Raw genomic sequence first — 22,416 nt, forward strand, 5'->3', positions numbered from 1 at the left:
TCGATCTCCCTACCACCACCATCATCTAATTACTGGCACCTACGCCACGAACAAAGAACTTCCGACCTAACTTCACGAATTCTCTGTTTTGGCTACCCGTCCTTGCGCGGGTAAAAGTGACTCGTCACCTCAACTGCTGAAGAAATATCTGAGACAAGGTGTGTTCAGCTCTGCCTTCCGCGCTCCTATATGCAACAAGCTGACATGGCAGTAAATAGCAGCTTTGTTCTGCTCCGGCGATCGATATACAACTACATCTCCAATCGAGCCCCCTTCACCCTTGCCGAGAGAGCTGGTCCGTCATACCACTGGGTTGCTCGCAAGGCCAGCGCCCCTTCCCACCACCCTATCTCTGGGGAATCATACTCAAATCACTAGCTTCGCGAATCCACTCTCCCTAATCCAACATGAGTAACGCACAAGCTCGGGGCGGTGCCCGGAAGATTTCCTTCAATGTCAGCGAGCAGTACGACATCCAGGATGTTGTTGGCGAAGGTGCCTATGGTGTGGTTTGGTAAGCTTGCAATGGGAATCGCTTGAACGCAGGTTCCGGATCTAACGCTCATGATAGCTCTGCCATCCACAAGCCCTCAGGCCAAAAGGTTGCCATCAAGAAGATCACGCCCTTTGATCACTCCATGTTCTGCCTGCGGACGTTGCGTGAAATGAAGCTCCTCCGGTACTTCAATCATGAGAACATCATCTCCATTCTCGATATTCAGAAGCCTAGAAGCTACGAATCATTTAATGAGGTCTACCTCATCCAGGTACAGGCTGCTCCACAGGAAAACTCCACACTAGTGTTTCCAAAGACTGACTCTATGAAACTGTAGGAGTTGATGGAGACCGATATGCACCGCGTCATCCGCACACAGGAGCTCTCGGACGATCATTGCCAGTATTTCATCTACCAGACGCTGCGTGCCCTCAAGGCCATGCACTCTGCCAACGTTCTCCACCGCGATTTGAAGCCTTCCAACTTGCTTCTCAATGCCAACTGCGATCTCAAAGTGTGCGATTTCGGTCTGGCTCGTTCGGCGGCGTCACAGGAGGACAACTCGGGTTTCATGACAGAATATGTTGCCACCCGTTGGTATCGTGCGCCCGAGATCATGTTGACCTTCAAAGAGTACACCAAGGCTATTGACGTCTGGTCGGTGGGCTGCATTCTCGCCGAGATGCTCAGCGGCAAGCCTCTGTTCCCAGGCAAGGACTGTACGTACTTTTGTGTTTCCGGCTCCTTTCACCCCCTTGCCCCTGAATCATGACTAACTCCTCGTTCCCAGACCACCACCAGCTTACCCTCATCCTCGACGTCCTCGGCACGCCAACAATGGAGGATTATTATGGCATCAAGTCCAGACGCGCGCGCGAGTACATCCGGTCGCTTCCCTTCAAGAAGAAGGTGCCCTTCCGCACGCTCTTCCCCAACACGTCCGACATGGCTCTCGACCTCCTCGAGAAGCTGTTGGCCTTCAACCCCGTCAAGCGCATCACCGTCGAGGAGGCGCTCAAGCACCCATACCTCGAGCCGTACCACGACCCCGAGGACGAGCCGACCGCGCCGCCAATCCCCGAGGAGTTCTTTGACTTTGACAAGCACAAGGACAACCTGAGCAAGGAGCAGTTGAAGCAGCTGATTTACCAGGAGATTATGAGGTAAAAAACCGTTTGTTGGAAGTGGTTTGCTTGTCTGAGCAAAGTGGGTTGGTTTGTATACCGTGGATTTTTGACTGAGCAAGATCAAGGGTGGGATGGATAGGGATAGCATAGGGCAGGATAACAGCATGTGTGACAATTGTAGAAAAAGGAGGGAAATACCTGGGATGTGAAATTTGGGGGGCAGGGTGAGGGGCTCCTATTTAAGTCATTTTTTTTTTCCTATCCTCAATTGGGCGTATTTGAGTAGTTGATGAGGGAAATACCTTTTGTGAAATGCTCGACTTGTGGGAAGTTGCTGATAATTTGCGATTGAACCTTGTTGCAATGCCGTCAGTTGCGCATGGGAATTGTGGAAATGAATGATACCTCCAGGTGGTATAGATATAAGCCCCATGGCACACACCGATGAAGGAACACGCCCACCCTGTCACTTTGTTCTGAAGTTTCTTGTCTTATCTCATTGCTTCCCTATCGTACTGTCCTGTTCTGCCCTTTAACAAAACTGTTGTGTTATGATTGAGTAGGAGGGTGGGTATCTCTGTCGTCCAATTCTTCCCATACTCCTTATTCTCTTGTTCTTATCATTTTCTTCAATGAATGCCCAAAATCAAATCCTCGAAACTGAAAACCCATTAAAACAGCCACCATGCCTTTTCTTATAACCATGCTCGCCTGCTTGCCTGCCTGCTTGCTTTTTTTGGTAATGTATCATGTCGTCCACTTTGGCCAGGCAACGCCCCTTTTACTCCTATTCTCCCATCCAGACCAATGCTTGTTCCCTAGTACAAACTCCCTTGCCAGAAACGGAAAAGAAACAAAACTAAAAAAAAAAAAAAAAAAAAAAAAAAAGAACGTGATCACTGAACAGTCAAAACCCCCGACGACATCCTCAACCTCGGGTCGGAAGCCACCTAAGCCCCAATCACCCACAGCTCCACCCCCAAAACCCCAAACTTCTCCCCTTCATCACTCAGCGGCTCGTTGCCAAAAGTCTGGCACGTCGAGCTCACCCCCTTTTCCAGTCCACTGTCCAGCCAGAGACCAAACCTCCCGTCGCCGGCGCCCACCGAGAGGTACTGCTGCCCGCAGAGCATGTAGTACTCGTTCACGCCGCTGTAAGGGAACGCCTTGAACCGGATGGAGTGCGCGTTCACCTGGCCAGACGCGACGTTTTGCTCGGCCCTGATGGTGGTGCTCCTGCCCACGTCGGGGGTGTCTTCGCTGTCGATGAGTGACGGTGGTGGGGGCAGGGGTGCCTGAACCGAGGCCCTCCAGAGGAAGCACTCGCCTGTGCCAAAGTAATTGGGTGTGATGTGGGGGACGTCAGAGAGGTAGGCTCCAAAGATCTATTACAGGCAGTTGTTAGTATAAGATGTTTTGGGGGGGAATGAGAGGGAAGAATAAAAACATACACCGCCCTCAGTATCCCTCACAGCCAAAACAAACCCAACCCTCTTCCCCCGGTACCTGTCACATTTGTCGTACAATGTCGCCAGACTCGCCCCGTCTTGATCAAGACTGTACACCAGATTCCACTCGTCCACAATCGACAAGCGGGTAGGCACCAGATTCCGCACCTCCTCCGCAATCGCGGGGGTGAGCAACCTCGATTCTGTCCTCGTGCGAGCGCTAAAGCCGAGAAGCTGCAGAGGTTCCAATTGCGGCAGGCCCATGGGCGACGGCACCCTGTGGTGGAAATGCGGAGGGGTGTATATCCCGTCCATACTCTTGCCCAGATTCATACCGTCGTCCTCGCCGTCTGGCTGGTAAGTGTGCGCGTGTCGGAGAGTTGGGAGACTGTTTTCCGTCGACAGGGAAGGAGAGGGTTCGGAAGTGAATCGCCGGAAGAGACCGCCCCAGAGCAAGTTGGAGAAATACGATGAGCCGGCGGTTTCGGTGTGAGAAGTGGTGGGGGTGATGGCGCCGGGTGAAGAGGCCGGAGAGGAGTCCGGGTCAGGAGACTGGCGGGTGTTGAGGTTGTGGGTTTTCTGGGAGGAGGAGGAAGTGTAGAAGCTCATGGCTGAACTATTTTTCTGGGCTAGGCGCTGTAATGGTGTGGCTGGCTTGGTGGTGAGGGGTATCGACTTGCAGGAGCCGAACCGTTGACAGGGAAGAAGCAGCCAAACAGGACCCGTTGCAGCTATAGGTTCAGTGGGGATCAGCGAATCGTGCAGGTTGGCAGTAGATCCGAGATAGCCGTCGATAAGAAGGCTGCAATGAGGAGCAGTCAATGGTGATGTTTCGGGCAGAGGTGGCGGTGGCCATGAATAGGCTAGAATTCTCGAGTGGTGATGATGTTGTACAGTTGGGGGTTGCGAATGCTGATGACGAGGAGCAAAGAGCTTTGATACTGGAATGCATGATCGTCAGTGGATGGAGGGCGCCTTGCTTCAAGATATGGACTGTGCTAGCGTATGCGGATAGCCAGCACAGCGAACACGTAACCGAAACACAGCGGTACCTTGGCATTAGCCTCTGAGGTGGTACTTTAGGTAACCGTTAGGTAACTTTGCCTTCGGCGGAAGTACTGGTACCCAATCATGCAACAATCGAGTCGGCCAGCGGGGTTCATCGCCCGACATCTCGGCATCGTGAACCACTCAGGCCCTCACCAAGCCTCTCAGGGCAATGTTCTCGAACCGTCACCTGAGGCTTGGCCCGTCAGGTACCGTGTCTCGCAGCAGTTTTTTCTCTCTCACGTGAATTCAGATGGATTTTCAATATGTGAATCATGGTTGGTTGTAGTCCTACTCTAAAGTCCTATAGCCAGTGATGGCATTCCATACTCCTTCAGGACTGGGCTGTTCCGCCGACACTTCTGGTTCGTACCCAAAGCTGTGAATCAGATGATCCCGGGTGGTCGGTCCAATGGTAGCAATATACGTGCTTCGGTTTGGCTCCTTCGGTTTCGCCTTGCCACTGCTCTCGTCCAAGAGGTCCAATGCGCTGAGCATGCTGTCACACCCACTAGGGGAGAAGACAACAACCCATCTCCGTGGCCGGTCAGCCGTAGTCTGGAGACGCTGTGAGAAGTCGTCCCTGAACGACTTCATCTCTCCCGTGCCATAGATCACCACCTCGTCCAATTGCCACCCGGCCCCAGTCAAAACCTTGGGGATAGTATCCCGCCTTTTGTCCCCGACAAGAAACAGCAAAGCAGGCACGGACTCCTGATCCTTATACCACGCCCGGTAGTGGTCAAGAATATATGGCGCTAAAGTCTCGCCATTGCCCGTATGCTCTCCGAAAACCTGCAAAGCTGGAACCTGAGGAACAGCCTTCAGAGCTCGGGTTGTGGCTGGGCCGACACTGTAGACGGGAATGTCCTGGAGAAACGGCCAGTTATCTTCACCTACAAGTTGCTCACCTTTAGCCACTCAGTCATTCACAAGCCTGTCGAGCTTCGAAGATGGACGAGTCTCACCTCTCCCTTCCTCGACAAGCTTAGTGAAAGCCTCGACAGCCCGCTGGGAAGTGAAAATCATGCCACCGTATTGTTTGCCCTCAGTCCTTCCTATTTGCTTGTTCTTGAGGATTCCGCGCACTTTGGCCATGCCCTGGTCGTCGAATTGGTGCTCAAGCACAGGGACGAACTCGGGATCATATTCGGAGCCATTGCCGTCAGGGGTCGAGAACTTTTCCTCGTAATGGTCGCCAGCAGAAGACTTTGTCTTGAGCAGGTAGACGGGTATTTTTGGTGACATGTTGCTGAGAGCCAGGATGCTGAAGGGTGATATGGCCTTTGCTTCTTCCCCGAACAACTGGTTGAGGAGAAAAGGGGAACTTTTTAAACTGGGATGGGATGAAATGCACAAGACATTGAGGCGGCATCCTGGGAGATGGCGGGGAGTGTGTCTGCCCCACCAAAGCTTTATCGATAACATTTTTCGCGGGGACCCTGGCCCCTGTTCATCGCAACGCTCACAGGGGGTTCCGATCGCCTGGGAATACATGATTGGAAATTTCCATGGTTGACGGCTGACAAATGAACAGTTTCTTGGTTGTCAAATATCACCAACGATTGTGGACTGTTTTAGTTATTGTACACATACACACACGTCTCTCAGCCTCAGACATATAATGGCAAACGATATCCAAGACCGAGACGAGCAGGCCACTACAGCCGCGGCCGCTAACACAAGCCAGCCTCTCCCCAAGGGTGTAGTCTTGGGCAAGGATGGCAAACCGTAAGCATATCTTCTCACCAACCTTGCATTTTCACCTTATTAACACCTCACAGTTGCCGTTCTTGCACTGCCGGTGCCGACTTCGCAGCTTGGACTAGCCAGGCCAAAACAATGACGGCCCTCTCCACTGGCAAACCTGTTCCCGCTGTCAAGAAACGGAGAGACTGCCCTCCAGACGTTGTAGCTCTCGGCCGGTCATCATGGACCCTCCTCCACTCCATCGCGGCCACCTACCCCGAGAAGCCAACCCCTTCCGAGCAGTCCGATGTCATCTCTTTTATGAAGTTGTTCTCAAAGCTGTACCCTTGCTGGGTGTGCGCCGAAGATTTCCAAGAGTACATCGAGCGGAAGCAAATCAAAGCTGGAAGCAGGGATGAGTTTGGAAACTGGCTGTGTGAGGCACATAACGGTGTGAACAAGAAGCTGGGGAAGAAGACCTTTGACTGCAGTAGGTGGTTGGAGAGGTGGAGAGATGGGTGGAAGGACGGGAGTTGTGATTGAGGAGATGGATGATCGCGATGTGGGGGATGTCAACAAGCATCTGCGGATTGCGATTACAGGCGTTCAGACGGATTGGAGGATGCGTTAAATCGGCGTTATGATTTTGGTGGTGATATTCTTTGATGTTTTTGCCATACGGTTGGTCAGGGGCGGCTCATCTCTTCTCACTTGGCTAAATACCCAGCGCATATAGAAGTCATTCTCGACCTATACTATTCAAGCTCTCTCTTATACACCATAGCACCACTCCCTCCATCTTCGAATTTCAATCTCATCCAACATGTATCGGCCGATCTGCGCCCCTGAAGAAGCCATTACGGGAACCGGGGCTCTCACATGCCGGAATCGGTCCGGCCCACTTTCCACAATTCCATGACATCACCCCTCGATAATGAGAGTCAATGAGCAATGGCTTAACCCTAGACCAACGGCCGCCATGATCTTGTCCCCGCGGCCATGGTGTCATTTATGCGCATTCTTTACCATTTCACAACATCCCAGCGTGACAAAGGTGGTCTGATATTGTTGCTAGCGATTAGCTAAGCTGCTCACTATCTCATTGCGAACTGGTCAAGGCCAGGCACTGATCTATTACTTGAGCCAGGGAGAGTCCCACGAGTTGCCGCTTTTTCCTTTTCAATTGACTGAGCTCAGTGCTTTAAGCCCTTAACTCTTCTGGACAGCCAAACATCCCGAAAATGGCCATCGACATTAGAACACAAGGCTTGAAGAAGCCCGTCCCGGTGGCCCAATACTTGTTTGCCAGATTGTATGAAATCGGCATCAGATCAGTCCATGGGTTACCAGGTGACTTCAACTTGGTGGCACTGGATTACATCCCCAAGGCCAAATTGAAGTGGGTTGGCAGTGTCAATGAGCTCAACGCTGGTATATGTTCCCCGATTTCCCAGAGAAACAGAGAAAAGAAGAATAGCTCACCACATCCTAGCATACGCCGCCGATGGCTACGCCCGAGCGTTGGGCATCTCAGCTCTTGTCACTACCTTCGGTGTAGGCGAGCTGTCCGCCATGAACGGCGTTGCCGGTGCCTACTCTGAGCACGTGCCTGTCGTACACATCGTCGGCTGCCCGTCAACCATCTCTCAGCGGAATGGCATGCTGCTGCATCACACTCTTGGAAATGGCGACTTCAATGTCTTTGCCAACATGGGCTCTCAAATTGCCTGCAACACTGCCCGCTTGAACAACCCAGCCGAGATCGCCGAGCAGATTGATTTTGCCCTGCGTGAATGCTGGATTCACAGCCGCCCGGTATACATCATGCTGCCCACTGATATGGTCGAGAAGCAAATCGAGGGCGCGCGTCTCGACACTCCTATTGACCTCTCGGACCCCCCGAATGAGCCCGAGAGGGAGGACTACGTTGTGGATGTTGTTCTGAGGTACCTGCAAGCAGCGAAGAACCCCGTCATTCTCGTCGATGCATGTGCTATCCGGCATCGATGCTTGGAAGAGGTGCGGAATCTGGTTGACAAGGCAAAGCTCCCTGTCTTTGTCACGCCGATGGGCAAGGGCGCCGTCAACGAGTCTTCGCCTACATACGGTGGTGTGTATGCGGGTACGGGGTCTCAGCCTGCTGTGCAGGAACTGGTGGAATCGGCGGATCTGGTCTTGTCGATTGGTGCTTTGAAGAGTGATTTCAACACGACGGGTTTCTCGTACCGCACATCTCAACTCAATACCATCGACTTCCACAGCGATCACTGCAAGGTTAGGTACTCGGAGTATCCTGGTGTTGCGATGAAAGGAGTTCTTCGCAAGCTGATTGAGCGTGTCGACACCACAAAGCTTTCTAGTGAGAAGCTTGCCCCGAAGGTGGTCAACGAGGTCTCTGAAAATCGGGACAGCACCGAGACCATTACGCAAGCCTGGTTTTGGCCTCGCGTGGGGGAATACTTCAAGGAGAAGGATCTGGTAGTCACTGAGACAGGCACATCCAACTTTGGTATTTGGGAGAGCAAGTTTCCTCCTGATGTGGTTGGGATCACGCAGATCCTCTGGGGAAGCATTGGCTGGTCTGTGGGTGCTGCTCAGGGAGTTGCACAGGCTGTTAAGGACATGGGAGAAGACCGCCGCACAATTCTATTTGTTGGAGATGGGTCGTTCCAGCTCACTGTCCAGGAGGTGTCAACCATGATCAAGCATAAGCTGAGAGTCACAATGTAAGTTTATCCATGACTTGGAGGGCTTGTTGGTTGGAGTCCTGCTAACAAATTCGCAAGCTTCCTAATCTACAACGAAGGGTTCACCATTGAGCGGTGTATCCATGGCATGGAAGCTGAGTACAACGATATCAGGCGGTGGAACTACACTGAAATTCCGACAGTGTTTGGCGCAACTGACAAGGAAGTTCGGAAGCACATCATCAAGACCAAGAGCGAGCTTGAAAAGTTGTTGGCGGACAAGGACTTCAACGATGCAAAGGGCCTGCAGCTTGTCGAGCTGTGGATGCCCAAGCACGATGCGCCGCGAGCATTGAAGCTTACAGCTGAGCAGTCAGCAAAGAACAATGCCCGAATGGAGTGATGGATAATTGTGCCTGTGTGCAGCCAAACTTGGATAAAATAAGTAAATATCCAATTGTAGCTTATCCTAAGACCTTCCATATTGCCCCGTATCATGCCTTGAGCTTTTGTTTCGACCTCCAGAAAAGGGGATAAATAGGGGTAAACACGTGACCAAACCTAAATCTCGGACCTCGCTTTTGGTGTCACTGGCAACGTCCGACTTTCTTTCCATTAATTGAGAGCGACAACCATCGAAAATTCACATCACCCAACTTTTAACCTCAGCTTTCCTATTCCCATTCCAACCTTGACGCACCTTTTTTTTTTTTTTTGCATCATCCTAGCGACTCTCTTTGGTCAGAGCTTACTCATCCGCCAAGCCCTTTTAACACTCACCAAGCAGCAGTCGACGAAAAGAAAAACCTGCTTCTCATTCTGCATCAACCCGGAAAGCAGACAAAACAGAGGCTTCACCTACGAAAAAATGACGGGAAGCGGCAAGAGAAAAGACGCGCCAATTGGCGGTGGCGGGGCGCAGCAAGCTAAGAAGAAAAAGGTATGCGGAAACGAATTGTTTACGTCGTTGAGGGTTTTCGCTCACTCGCGTACTCGTACCCACTATGCGTGAGAGAAAGTCCAGACCTTTGAGCACGTGTTTGTTTGTTTGTTTGTTCAGTTCCAAAACACTGCAGTACACATTACATACATGTATTCTTTTATGGTGTACTATTCGCTCACTTGTCATTTGCAACCAAGAATGAGTGTGTATGTAGCGAAAAGCTAACCTATCCGGTATAAAACAGGCGGGAGGCAATGCAGGAAAGTGGAAGACGCCGCATCATATGGCCAAGGCGGCCAATAATCAAGAATCGAGCCTTCAGGCAGGAGAATCAGGCATTTGGGTGACATGTGCCCGGCACCAGGAATCCAAGGCGGCGAGGGAGATCGGGGTGTTGTTTGCCGAGGTTGGTGTTACACATTCCCGGTCTGTTGCTGGTGTGGTGGCTGGAAAGAGCGAATACTTACCGCGGACTACGCACAGTATGCAGACAAGATGTATGGCATCAAGGGGGTCCATGACGCCGAGAAGAAGGAAGGCGAGGAGGACGAGGATGAAGACGACATTGAAGCCGCCATCAAGAAGGAAGTGGAAGCGTTGAATGCCAACAGAAAAGGCACCGATGGTGGACACAACATGACACCCCTCAAGATGAACGTTGACTGCTTGATGTTTGTCAAGACGAAGCCACCGATCGACCCGGTGGCATTTGTGAGACGCATCGTGGAGGATGCAAAGTCTGCTAAGGAGACCGGCCAGATGAAGTGTCGCTATGTGAACCGGCTGACCCCGGTAAGCGTCACGGGGAAGGCCACGGAACAGGGCCTGGAAGGGGTGGCCAGGGAGGCACTCGCTCCTTTCTTCGACCTGACTGGAAAGAAGACAGATGTTGACCAATCCACGGAGGCCGCGGCGAAGCCAGCAGCGGAAACCGAGGCTGGAAGCGAGAAGGCGTCAAATGAGAATGCCCAACCAGCCGAGAAGGGATTCACTGTGAGTAGTTTTGTTATGCATGCTATCTTCGGGTCCTGATGCTGATTGATACGTTCTCTACGGATAGTTCGCCATCAGACCCAGCGTGCGGAACAATAGCTCGCTAAAGAGAGATATTGTGATCAATACGATTGCTGGGCTTATCAATAACAAGCGCCACAAAGTGAACCTGACGTCTCCGGACAAGGTTATCTTGGTGGACGTGTACCAGAAAGTATGCGGCGTCAGCGTCGTTGATGGCGACTGGGAAGAGTTCAAGCGGTACAACTTGACAGAGCTGTATGGGCAGGGCCAGGGAAGCAAGGAAAAGAAGGAGAAAGAGTAGGGGAATGGCAAAGATGGAATTGGGCATCTTTCACCATCCAATGTCCCGTCGATGGTTGGAGGAGGTCCGAGATGCAGATGTCAGAGAGCGGCGCTAAGCCCTATTCAAGATAATTTTGACGAGCCGGGCAGCAGTCCCGTGCAGAATGCACCCCTACCTGGCACCCCGGGCACCCTAACAGCATTGAAGCCAGACCGCTATACGGCCCGTGACCCCCAGCGGCTCATCCCAAGCGTCCCAAAACAGCGGAACAGCTTGAATAGCCGCCTTCCAGGTTCAAAGTTGCTTTGTCCAGTTGTTGACGTTACATAAGGTCAGAAAAAAAAACAACGGTACTTGAGGGTTTTGGTAAGTGTGGAGCTCGAGGATTTTCACTAGACCCTCCACTACATAAAGGGTAAAAAATCCCTACAACGATAAAAATTATAAGATAAAATTTATAAGATAAACGCAGATGCGTAAAATGCTAACTCCATTATTTTACTACTTAAATAATAAATTCTATATTACGAAAATTTTATAAAGTCTCATTATATTTATTATAAATTAAAGTAAGCTGTTATAACGAACCCTTATCTAAAACTTCTAAAAATGATACTAATTAAAGGCGCTTTAAATAATCCTACTTTAGTACAGCTAAACATTTTATAGTAAATAACTTATTTCGAGTACAATAGCTTAAATACTAACGATGATAAAACATATTTCATATTACGGAACTATTTATTTATATTAGCCAGTTCCTTTGTATATATAGACCTAGAGACCGTGGATCGTTAACTTCCAAACAGTCTTCAGTCCTTTTCTTATTAGCCGATACTGGACCGTGGACCGTGGACCGTCAACTCCGTCGCGGTCCCCAGTCCCAATCTCATTGGTCCATATTATCCACCTAGACTGTGAGCCCCGCTTAACCGCCCGGTCCAGTCCTGATTGGTTCTTTGCGTCTCCACTTTCTCCCAAAACTGTGACAGCTTTGCAGGCACTGTTGCAATTTCCTCTTTTTTTTTCTCTAGCTTACAATTCAATCAATTAGTATGGTATAAGTGTTACTTTGTCTCAGAACTTAGCTATCAAGCCGTGAAAATTATATTAATATTTAATATTAATGGAATATAAAAAGTTGATAATATCTTTGAAATTATTAAGTTTTATGTAGTGTAGGTATTTTATAAAAGATATAACCTTATCAATAAACTAGGTGGAGTTTTGTCCTATAATATTTAATTATCCTATAGGTTTTTAACTCTCTACAAAGTGGAGTTTCTGGTAAAAATCCTTAAGCTCCACACCACCAAGACCCTCATGTACCGGGTGAAATATTGATGCCTCTTTTTCTTCTCCAGATTGGATCTTGACATGAGGAAGTAATAATCAAGACAGCCCGTCCAATATATGTTGGTAGGGATACTCAGCTCTTAGTGGGCTTTGATATCTGATCTGATCCAACTTGGAAGGGAGGTGCCCCGCAAAGTTCGAAGAGCTGCCAAATGCTCCCGAGTTTTTCGCTTAGCACTGGCCAATCACCAAATCCCCGGCTCGCTTGTTTGTGCGCCTTTGCTTTTTCCCCCAACCGCGGTTTTTGGAAATGGCATTTTGCTCATTTTTTTTGGGTATGTTCTCTCGCGGGTGACTTTTGTTTTCCTTCAACCTCGACCTATGGAACTTGCGATTATCGGCCTGGGGGCAGCTTTCTAACCTTCACCACCACCACCCCCCCGTGACGGGATTGCGGCAATCAGCATCCGTGCAGAGCGAAACCATTGCCAGATTCAGACAGCCGCAGGGCCACAGTTCGCTTGTTGTTGCCTGACGGGGACTTCTGACCGCTCACCAGCATGGGCCGGCCATTGCATCCCACGAGTGGCATTCCTAATTATTTCCCCAGCGTCTCTTTTTTATCCTCAATGTGTGAGTGTTCACCGAGCACTTTTCTGGCCTCTCTGGCCCAGCACCTTCCTGTTTCGACTATGGGGTCATCTCGATAAATGTGAGCTTCGGCATCACATCTGCACGGCAGTGGTTGAACATCAGTACATCAACCCGCGGGGGCGGTCTGGAGAGGTACGGGTGCGTGGTTGCGAGCTGTTGCACAACTTTGCTGCAGCCGCTGCATGCTGTGCTACCCCAGGGAACCTGGCAAGACGATTTCGACATGTTCAATGTCTCTGATGGTTAGGGATCTGATCTGACGTCTGAGACTGGGATGCTGTATCTAGCAGTGTTTACACTATGTACCGCAGTACTCCGTGTGCTAAACTACAAAGTCCTGCCATGCCCAGCCAAAACCGTGATATGGAACTTTCCATGGAACTTCAACCCTGACCTTGTCCTCTGAACGAACCCGAGCTGGCCGTTGTGGTTCTCCACGACTCGGGAACCATCTCGGGATCCATTCGGGAATACCCTGGGGCCCCGGTTAAGTTTGTTTTAGTGGATAGCAACGGGGTGACGGGGATGTTGGGGGGGTAGGGGGGTAGGGGGGTGGTGTGGATGAATTCTTAGCCCCATCCCAGAAGCCACCCGTCAACCCAGCGTCTCACTTAGCGAAGTTGTTCAAAGTACCTATTCCCAGGTTTCTTTTCCCTCCCGCCTTTCCATCTATGAATATGACGCGCTTACACTAGGTATCTCTGAAGCAGGAGGCACGTCTCGGCTGCATCACACCAGTGGTTACACTTCGGCTGTGGCTGACGTGCTGTCGTCCCTTCTCGGGGCGTAGTAGCGTGCAAAATTGCTGCCAGTATGTGACCAGGCTGTCAAGGTAAAAGCTGGCTCAGGCTGGGCCTGGTCCTGCTTTCTCGCTTCACAGCAAACCTTATTCGTCCGTCGTGCATTCTTCGCTCCGTCCATGTGGGCTGCTTGGCAGAGGAAGATCCATCCATCACCCAACCGCCTCCCGCCTGGTCATCGTGTTTTTTGTCCCATGTGTACATCCCTATTTGTTTTAGAGCTAAAGAGCTGAGGGCATAATAATAATAATCATGACTGTAATAAAAGCAATGGACGACAGCATTGGCTTCTCTCCTCGTCCTCGTCCTCGTCCTCGCCCTTGCGTCCGCTTTCGCTTCCAACATCATGTCCAAGGTCGTGTGGCCGCCTTGTTGTTACTGCTGGTGACATTCTGATATTCCTATTTTCCTGAGCTTGTACCGGCTCTACCAAGTTGACTCCTGCTCAATGGCCTTGTTCTTTGTAGCGGAGCGGCAAGACTGACAAGGCATGGAATCGGGAACCCACAAGGGCCGCACCTCGCTCGCTTGAAGATACTGTTTATTGTCCCTTGCCCCCTCTGTCAAGCCCCGTCGAATCTGAAGTACACACAAACACACATAAATATATGTCAGGTACCTGTCTCTTTGGAAAACACTCTTCTAGACGGGTAACGATGCCGGTTTGCTCTATCAGGGGCATCAGTCACAACCAGACAAACAGCGATACCAACATGTGTCGACTACCATCAGAGCAGGGTGTCCGGGCCATGTTGGGCTCAACTGTTCCTGAAGATGTTACCGTCGCCAGAATACAACCACTACAAAGTCTCAGGCCACAGAGGATATACCAAGTCCACCTTTCCGACAACACATCTCTACGCCTTGTTCTTCCACCAATTTCCATGTGGCGGCCCCTACGATCAGAACAAGCCAGCGTGGCCACCGAGGTAACAGCAATAGACTGGCTTCACCAGGTTCTCACTCGACAATCCTCATCAGCCACACCATCTTCCTCCCAGTCAGCCAGGAGAGGAAGCGAAGAAACCAGTAAACAGCAGAACGAAGACTCGAAAACCCTGCTACGACTGCTGCCATCCCTCGTCCAACACGGCCAGGACACCAGCACGGCCCTCCGCGAGCTATTCGCCTTTTATGAACCAAGTCAAGGCACAGCAATAGCCCTCTTGGAACCAAAGATCACAGTGGATCCAAACTCTCCCGAACGACAGCAAGTAGACTTCGAAATCGGCACATTCTACCGGCGATTCCTGATCCAACCCGGTTTGGTCTCGCCAACAGGTCGTTTCGGTCCATTGGCAGCTGTTATCCCTCTGCTACAATCATCACAACCCCAAAGAGCACAACCAGGAGCTGGGGGTTTATTTGGAACGGGAGGTGCGGCCAGTTGGTCGGTGGCCTTTCACTCCATGCTCGAAGGTGTTCTCAGAGACGGGGAGGACATGGCGGTTGTGCTGGGTTACTCGACAATACGACGGCACTTTCGGCGGTTAGGATACCTCTTGGACGACGTCACTGTGCCGAAGTTTGTGGTGGTGGATGCTGCCCAAGACTCTAACCTCTTGGTGGAAAGGATACCAGACGGTGGCGACAGAGGAATCAGAATAGCTGGTCTGCAGAGTTGGTCAAATTGCGTCTTTGGCGACCCTCTGTTTGCCACAGTGTTTAGCGATCCGGCAGACTTACCGCCGCCACCCCCTTCCGACTCTTTTCTCAGGGGGTTAAATTCGACTGCTTCAGCGACATCCCCTCCACCACCTGTAACGTCGGCGTCAACGATGACGGCAACATCAAACTACCTATTAACTCTCAACCCGCAATTAATAGAGGCCCTCCCGTCTGCCCCCGTCCGGCTGTTATTCTACCGGATCTACCACATCCTTACCCGCATCGTCGCCGAGTTCTACCGCCCCCGACCAGACTCCACGACGCGAGAGCTAGAAGCGCGGAGGAAGCTCAATGTAGTGTTGGCAAAACTAGCAGAGATACCAGATGATTTCTTGTGTCCTCCTGAAACCCACTACTCCAGCCTACCCGCGACACCCAACAGCAGCACCAGCACCAAGAGCCTAAGCAAACGTGAATACAGCGTTGCACGACCAACAGGGGAGATGAGTCCAGCAAAGAGAATGCGGGAGTTGGAAATGCCGATACCAAAGAAATAATTCTGTTTTTTTTTTCTTTTAAAGAAATCTGGGAATAATAGCACGGAGTGGGTACAACAAGGAAATATCAAGGGATAGACAACGAACCTGACGGATTAAACGAATGAGCGAGAATACATGCATGCAATGTATATGTACCATTATATATCTACATAAATATACAACAAGTAGATCATGCTTTTCCTTTACCCTTGCCTGTAATGGGTGCGGTAGTGGTGGTGTCTTCTTCCTCGTCGGAATCGTCCTCCTCGTCTCGGGGCAAGGTAACCCCCATCAACCCCAACAGATTCCCTGCTGGGCCTGCCATACCAGCTTGGGACTTGAAACTCTCGAGGAGGTTTTTGGCGAGGTTGTAGTCAATATCCACCTCCTCTTCCTCGTTTTCGCTGATCTCTTGCTCTTTGCTTGAGCTTCCAACATCTTTGATCCTTCTTTCTGTGGCTGTTGCTTTGGGGTCCAAGCTTAGTGCCCCCAGCCCCTTGAGCTCGCTCTCAAACTGCTGCATCATCTTTTGGATCTCTTCCGCCTCGTCACCCTCATCATCTTCGTCATTTTCTGAGTCCACTTCTTCAACAACAACCGCTTTTTGTTTCCCCTTGTCTTGTGTTGTTGCTGATGCTGACGGTGCACCCGATGATTTCCCATCATCAGCAGGCAACCCCATCATCTCCCTCATCATCCTCTGGAACTGCTCCTCATCAAAACCGACTTCCTTATCTTCATCCTCCCAGTCCTCATCCTCGTCGCTCTCGTCGTCATCATCATCATCCACATCCATCTCATCATCATCCTCATCCTCATCCCCCAACACAACCCCATCCACACCCGCATCCTCGTCGTTCAAAAACGCCTCAAACCTCTCCACTATCTTCTGGAGATCCGCCTGAGTGCCGGCGTCGCCAAAGCCCCCCTTACCTCCCTTTATTTTCTCGGCCTTGACGCCGCCGCTTCCAGAGCCAGCGAGCTCCTTATCAAGCTGAGTGTAATCGATATCCATCCAGCTATCATCATCCTCCCTTTCGGTATCCTTCCACTCCTTTTCAATCTGCTCATCAGACGGCAGAATGTTCTCCTCCCCATCCTCGGCCAGATCCCCCAGTAGCAACGCCACCTCCCGAACGACTCTATTAGGGTGAGTCTCTGCCTTGTCACCGGCACACAGCAGCTCAAATCCCGTAGTGAGCTTCATCCCCAGCTCTAACCTGGCAAGCTTCTTTTGTGCAGAGTCGGCGGTGGGGTTCGTGGCGGCTTCGACCTCGGCGGCGTAAAGTAATGACTTCCATGCTGGAGGTGGAGGGGAAAAGTGCTGGGATTTGAACTGGGCGTAGAGGACTTTGGTAAAGCGGATGGAGATGATGATGAGGTCTTTTGGGGGGAATAGTAAGGGGGTGGTTATTGAGGGGAATAATAGGGGCTTGAGGGAGACGGGGTCTCGGAGGTAGAAGGCTTCGGTGGCGGGGGCGATGGATTGGGGGCGGGAGTGGAGGATGTAGGCTAGTTTTCTTGGGATGGTGACGAGGGCATGGTGGGTGGTGCAGGAGATGGCTGAGGGGTATTTCTCGAGGCGGTAGAAGGATTCGGCTTCGATGAAGGGGGAGTGGAGGAGGGATGAGGGCCTGGATGTAATGGTTGAGATGGCGGATGTCAGGGTGAGGTTCTTGTTGGGCTGTGTGTTGTCTAGGGGGATGATAAGGAGTTTGCCTTGGTGAATCCACACTCGGTTGGTGTCGTTTTCCGGACTGAGCCACTTGGGCAAGACTTTGGCTGCTTCGATTAGGAGAAACTCGCCATCGCTGTCAGAGACACGGACCCAAAGGTTGGGGAAGGATTTGGTGAGCTCCCGGAGGAGGTAGATAATGAGCCACTCGTCTTCCACATTGTCGCCGTAGTGGGTTGTTCCATGGAGATAGGACAGTCCGGAACCTAAAGGGGCAATCAGCTGGGATGGTCTCATTTACTTGATGCCAAGTACACACACACCTTTCTGGATTTTTGTCTCGAGCTTGAAGGGTTCTCGCTGCCATATGTAGTCTTTTGCCAGCTCCGTCAGCTTTTTATCAGCGGCCCTCTTAACGGCTTCCAAGCTGGGGAGATCATTGTCTGACTTTTCGCCAATGATGAATAGCATGTACTCGACACAGTCCTCGGGCAGCCTCATACGAAAACCATCGAACCCTTCGTCTCCAGGACGCAACTCTGGGGGGTTGGCCATATTGTTTATTTCCTGTCGTCCAAGTTCGTTTGCCGCTTCCGATGAGGACCTGTCAACCCAAACGCAGCTGCCAGCCGTTCGGTCTTGCTACTTTCCAGCTTTCCTTCCTGTGTGGGGGGTGGCTGCCTAAGGTACCTTACAGCACCAAACGGCCGTTCAAGTTCAAATTTTACCTATCTCTTTTCGATCTTCCAGTTTACTTCAACACTTCAACGCCTTCTTGTCGACCACGATAGTTACCTTACTGTTCTCATACCCAGCCTGGCAGTTGAACCTGAGATCCGATTCACTGTAAATGTGGGGTTTAGCGTCTGCACGGGCCGCCTGTCATCAGCTCTGGGCGGGAGTGGAGAAGAACAAGTCACTGGGTCTGGGGGGAAGTTCGCGCAAACGACGCGTCTCGAGGGGCCTTTTGCACTGCGCCGCCGCCCACCTACTCGCACCCACAAACAAGCTACGGTACCAGGCGCCGGCTGTCTGAGACCTTTTACCAGCACTTCCGATGTTCTCAAAATGCCGTCAAGGACAATCAATAACCTCGGTGCAGAGTCCTCGCGGAAGCGACACCACCGCGGCGAAGATGACGAGTCAGAGGAGCCTGTACGGCCTCGTTCGCATTTAAATGGAGAATCTGTAAGTGCTCCGGCTTCTTCTCACACATCTGGCAGTGCTTCCTTCTTCATTTACAATGTGCTAATCCTGACCCAGCGAAAACGTGCCCGGATTTCCGATGTGCGCGATGAAACGCGTGCAAACAACCCCGATGACGAAGGCGAGTATCAAAGAGCTGCCTCGCCTGACACCCCACCAAGAACGCAGTATGAGTTAATGCGCGATAATGGGTTCGAGCATTTGCGAACTGAGGCTGCCGATGACCAGAAGGCGACCCAGCGGCTACGGATGCGACCAAACCGTCTAGGAGAAAATGTGGTCGCAGAAAATGGCATTCTTGAGCAAGTCATATGCATCAACTTTATGTGTCACACGAGACTGAACTGCGAGCTTGGGCCCCTTCTCAACTTTGTTGTGGGCGAGAATGGCAGCGGAAAGAGCGCTGTTTTGACAGCAATCACCCTCTGCCTTGGTGGAAAGGCAAGCTCGACGAACCGCGGTGGTAGCCTGAAAAGTTTTGTCAAAGAAGGAGAGGATAAGGCTATTTTGACTGTCAAGATTAAGAACCAGGGGCCTGATGCTTATCAGCACGATATTTACGGCGATTCCATCACCGTGGAGCGTTGGTTCAACAAAACTGGCGGGAGCGGCTTCAACCTGAAAACAGCCACCGGCTCTATTCACTCGAAGAAGAAGGAAGAGGTTGACCAAATCGTGGAGTACTACGCCCTGCAGGTCGACAACCCACTGAACGTTCTATCTCAAGACAACGCCCGGCAATTCCTCAACGCCTCAAGCAAGGCGCAGAAGTACAAGTTCTTCATCGAGGGCGTCCAGCTACAGCAATTGGATAACGACTACAAGCTGACTGCTGAATATGTGAGCCAAATAGACACCAAGATACCAGATCAAGAACAGAAAATCGAGCTTCTCAAAGTGCAACGGGCAAACGCAGAACGCTTATTGGAGACTCTGGAGGGCGAGCGGTCATTACGCGACAAAATCAACACAATGCGCTTAAAGTTGGCCTGGTCACGTGTCGATACCTGTGAAAAGAGACTGGCGCAAAAGGAGGCGAATCTCGCCGAGATCTCTACCAAGTTGATTTCGGCTGAAGAAAAGTTCGGCTTGAAAAGTCGAGCGTTGGAGCAGGCGGATCAAGAGGTGGAAACCACCAAGGCGAAGCTCGAGAGGGCGAAGGAAGAGGAGCCAGAGCTGCAGGCCAAAGTTGAAGAGGCCAAGGCTCATAAGGAGGCCATGGTAGCAGACCTCATGAAGGTCCAGGCCGAGGAGCGAGAGGCTCACCAAAACTGGAAAGCCATGACTGACCAGGTCAAGGATTTCGAGAGAAAGATCGCGCAGGAAGAGAGGAGTCTGCAGGAGGCACATGGTGGTCTCCAAACCCTGAAGATGAAGGAGCGTGACGAGGCTCGGGCCAGGGTCCAGGAGCTCGAACAAAAAATCGATGACAACAAACAGCTGATTCCTCGGATCAAGAGCCAGATGAGTGATTCGGCAAGGGCCCTGAACCCCATCAAAGAGCGGGTTACCAAGAAGCAGGAGGAGATCCACAATCTCAAAAAGGAGATTGAGAAAACCCAGGCACAAATCGGTGTGCCGCTTGCTGCTTACCACAAGAATATGCCGAGGCTGTTAAAGGCCATTGACGGCGACAAGAGGTTCCAACAGAAACCCATCGGCCCGCTGGGTACCGTCGTGCATCTTCATAAACCGGAATGGGGAGCGATTTTGGAGTCTTATTTTGGCAACAACCTCAACGGTTTTGTCGTCTTCAGCAAAGCCGACATGAATGTTCTTGCAGACTTGATGAGGCGATGCGACATCGACAGCAACCGCAATCCCATCTTCGTGGGCCAGCGAAATGCCCTCAATCTGGCGGGAAAAGAGCCTGATGCGGACTTCGACACCATCCTGAGAGTACTCAAGATTGACAACCAAGCTGTTCGGGATACACTTGTTATCAACCACGCGATCGAGCAAGTGCTCTTGATTCATAAGCGCACAACGGCTCAGAGCGTGATGATGGATGGAACGGCACCGCCCCGCAATGTCAAGAGATGCATCACATTCCATGATTCCAAGAACGAGGGGCTAAGCATTGAAATGAAGCCGAGCGGCATATCAACAAGTCCGGTCAGGATTGGGACTCAGCCCAAGCGCCTGAAGACGGAATCTGCCTCTCAGATGGCCTTCTTGAAGGAGTCCCTGTCAAAATTGGAGTCGGAGCTCCAAGCTCTCCGAGTTGAATACAAACGTGTCCAGGATGAAAACTCCCACCACAAGACAGCCCTTGCCAAAGCGGAGAAAGAGGGGGCCGTTCTCGCACAGCAGCTGCGAGAGACCGAACTAGAGCTTGCGGAGATCGAAGTGGCTTTGGATGAGTGGGATGGGTCTGACGCCCGACTCCAAAGTCTGCGTGAGCAGCTGGCTCAAGCACTGGAGCAGAAAGCTCACCACGGTCAACAGGTGACTGGGCTTATTGTGGCCAAAGACCAGAAAAACGTACTTGCCGAGGAGGCTTACAAGGCACTCAAAGCTCAGAAGCTGCAGCTCAAGGACTGCGAAGCCAGTGTGAATAAGGCAGAGGAAAAGGCCAAGTCTGCGGAGGCGCACCGGCATATTGTGCTTCGAGAAAAGCTCGACAGTGAAGACGCGTATAAGCAACTGAAGACAGAACAAAAGGAAGCGGAAGAAAGTATTGGGAGGGAAAAGGATAGGATCGCGGAGAGAGAGGCGGAGGCCATTCAAGTGTGCCCAGAACGCGTGCATTTGCTAGACGGCGAGACGGAGAAGTCCGTCAATACACAGTACTTTGCTCTGCGGGCTCGATATGACAAAATGACCAGCAGACGCCAGTTGAACGAGCAGGAAGTTATTGAGCAAGCCGAAAAGGTTCGGAAGAAGTACGACGAAGCAGTCAATGGCCTCAACTCGATGGTGGAGTCAAGCGAACGTCTCAAGCATTCGTTGAGCCTACGTTTGGACAAGTGGCGCAAGTTCCAGCGGTACATCTCCGCCCAGTCGCGTGTGAACTTCATATATCTCCTCAGCGAACGCGGGTACCGAGGGCAGCTGCTGCTGGATCATAAGCGCAGGCTCCTGGACGTTCATGTGGAGCCCGACCACACCGAGAAACGTGCCAGTGGACGGAGTACCAAGACGTTATCCGGCGGAGAGAAATCCTTTTCTTCGATTTGTATGCTGTTGGCCATCTGGGAAGCCATGGGTTCGCCGCTGCGGTGCTTGGATGAGTTTGATGTGTTCATGGACAATGTGAACCGCGCTGTTAGCCAAAATATGCTGGTAAGCTCAGCCTGTTGTTCTAGGGATGTATATCTGTTGCTAACGTTATCTAGGTTGCCGCTGCTCGAAGGTCGGTCAACCGGCAATACATCTTCATCACACCCAACGCTATCGACCCAAAGATCGTCGCTGAAAAAGACGTAAAACTTATTCGACTCGTTGATCCACGCCAACAGCGACTCACCAGCATGCAAACAATATCATGAGGTCTTTATACCTGGTTGGTTTCATTGTACATATTTCTCGGCTTCATCATGTGTCAAGTGGGAGGAGTTATGGGTTAGGGAATGCTAGTATCGGAATTTGGGTGGGCTTTCTGTGGTGGATCAGGGGGCAGTTTGGCAATTCTCCATGTGCAGGGTGCTATGTCGAAAGACTCCTACAGGTTTGCTTGGTGCATATGGCGGAAAGGGATGATAATGATTGGAATTTTTGTGCAAATGGCATTGTCTTAGGGTCATTTCCACGCGTAGGTTTTACGGGTTCATTGGTTTTGAACACACAGTTAGTAGTGGTTGTATATCCAGTTATAATACAAACTCGTCTAATGACCAAGTCTCTTTCTCTTTGACGACACCTTTTCTACTCATACATGTCCATCCCAACATCCCAACAT

The 22,416-nt window shown here is 51.2% G+C and overlaps 9 protein-coding genes across 9 annotated transcripts; 6 read left to right on the top strand and 3 right to left on the bottom strand.

Moving 5' to 3' along the window:
• Positions 1-407: 407 nt before the first annotated feature.
• On the top strand, positions 408-2,062 carry tmk1 (mitogen activated protein kinase; the record flags this gene model as incomplete). Its single annotated transcript, XM_062879790.1, has 4 exons — positions 408-514; positions 572-767; positions 834-1,215; positions 1,287-2,062. 4 exons carry the CDS (start codon positions 408-410, stop codon positions 1,661-1,663), a joined length of 1,062 nt encoding a protein of 353 aa, XP_062730960.1. The 3' UTR covers positions 1,664-2,062.
• Positions 2,063-2,573: 511 nt separating this feature from the next.
• OXR1 (oxidation resistance protein 1) lies at positions 2,574-3,680 on the bottom strand (the record flags this gene model as incomplete). Its single annotated transcript, XM_062879791.1, has 2 exons — positions 2,574-3,008; positions 3,075-3,680. 2 exons carry the CDS (start codon positions 3,678-3,680, stop codon positions 2,574-2,576), a joined length of 1,041 nt encoding a protein of 346 aa, XP_062730961.1.
• Positions 3,681-4,354: 674 nt separating this feature from the next.
• HEM4 (uroporphyrinogen-III synthase) lies at positions 4,355-5,466 on the bottom strand. Its single transcript, XM_062879792.1, has 2 exons — positions 5,087-5,466; positions 4,355-5,014 (listed from the first exon to the last, which is right to left on the bottom strand). Exons 1-2 carry the CDS (start codon positions 5,364-5,366, stop codon positions 4,410-4,412), a joined length of 885 nt encoding a protein of 294 aa, XP_062730962.1. The 5' UTR covers positions 5,367-5,466; the 3' UTR covers positions 4,355-4,409.
• On the top strand, positions 4,522-6,350 carry ERV1 (Flavin-linked sulfhydryl oxidase of the mitochondrial IMS; the record flags this gene model as incomplete). The annotated part of the gene is made up of 2 exons (XM_062879793.1): positions 4,522-5,849; positions 5,903-6,350. Exons 1-2 carry the CDS (start codon positions 5,743-5,745, stop codon positions 6,348-6,350), a joined length of 555 nt encoding a protein of 184 aa, XP_062730963.1. The 5' UTR covers positions 4,522-5,742.
• A 698-nt stretch (positions 6,351-7,048) lies between these two features.
• Positions 7,049-8,897, top strand: QC761_505720 (uncharacterized protein; the record flags this gene model as incomplete). The annotated part of the gene is made up of 3 exons (XM_062879794.1): positions 7,049-7,238; positions 7,300-8,533; positions 8,594-8,897. 3 exons carry the CDS (start codon positions 7,049-7,051, stop codon positions 8,895-8,897), a joined length of 1,728 nt encoding a protein of 575 aa, XP_062730964.1.
• Positions 8,898-9,362: 465 nt separating this feature from the next.
• QC761_505730 (uncharacterized protein) lies at positions 9,363-11,225 on the top strand (the record flags this gene model as incomplete). Its single annotated transcript, XM_062879795.1, has 4 exons — positions 9,363-9,434; positions 9,682-9,843; positions 9,921-10,430; positions 10,498-11,225. The coding sequence occupies 4 exons, from the start codon at positions 9,363-9,365 to the stop codon at positions 10,753-10,755; spliced, it is 1,002 nt and encodes a 333-aa protein (XP_062730965.1). The 3' UTR covers positions 10,756-11,225.
• Positions 11,226-14,095: 2,870 nt separating this feature from the next.
• Positions 14,096-15,652, top strand: QC761_505740 (uncharacterized protein; the record flags this gene model as incomplete). The annotated part of the gene is made up of 1 exon (XM_062879796.1): positions 14,096-15,652. The coding sequence occupies one exon, from the start codon at positions 14,096-14,098 to the stop codon at positions 15,650-15,652; it is 1,557 nt and encodes a 518-aa protein (XP_062730966.1).
• A 72-nt stretch (positions 15,653-15,724) lies between these two features.
• Positions 15,725-18,225, bottom strand: QC761_505750 (uncharacterized protein). The gene is made up of 2 exons (XM_062879797.1): positions 17,633-18,225; positions 15,725-17,575 (listed from the first exon to the last, which is right to left on the bottom strand). The coding sequence occupies exons 1-2, from the start codon at positions 17,862-17,864 to the stop codon at positions 15,825-15,827; spliced, it is 1,983 nt and encodes a 660-aa protein (XP_062730967.1). The 5' UTR covers positions 17,865-18,225; the 3' UTR covers positions 15,725-15,824.
• smc6 (Structural maintenance of chromosomes protein 6) lies at positions 17,638-22,399 on the top strand. The gene is made up of 3 exons (XM_062879798.1): positions 17,638-18,497; positions 18,573-21,800; positions 21,854-22,399. The coding sequence occupies exons 1-3, from the start codon at positions 18,378-18,380 to the stop codon at positions 22,004-22,006; spliced, it is 3,501 nt and encodes a 1,166-aa protein (XP_062730968.1). The 5' UTR covers positions 17,638-18,377; the 3' UTR covers positions 22,007-22,399.
• Positions 22,400-22,416: the final 17 nt, after the last annotated feature.

The sequence above is a fragment of the Podospora bellae-mahoneyi genome, chromosome 5, assembly GCF_035222275.1.
Source record: "Podospora bellae-mahoneyi strain CBS 112042 chromosome 5, whole genome shotgun sequence".
NCBI classification, from domain to species: Eukaryota; Fungi; Ascomycota; class Sordariomycetes; order Sordariales; family Podosporaceae; genus Podospora; species Podospora bellae-mahoneyi.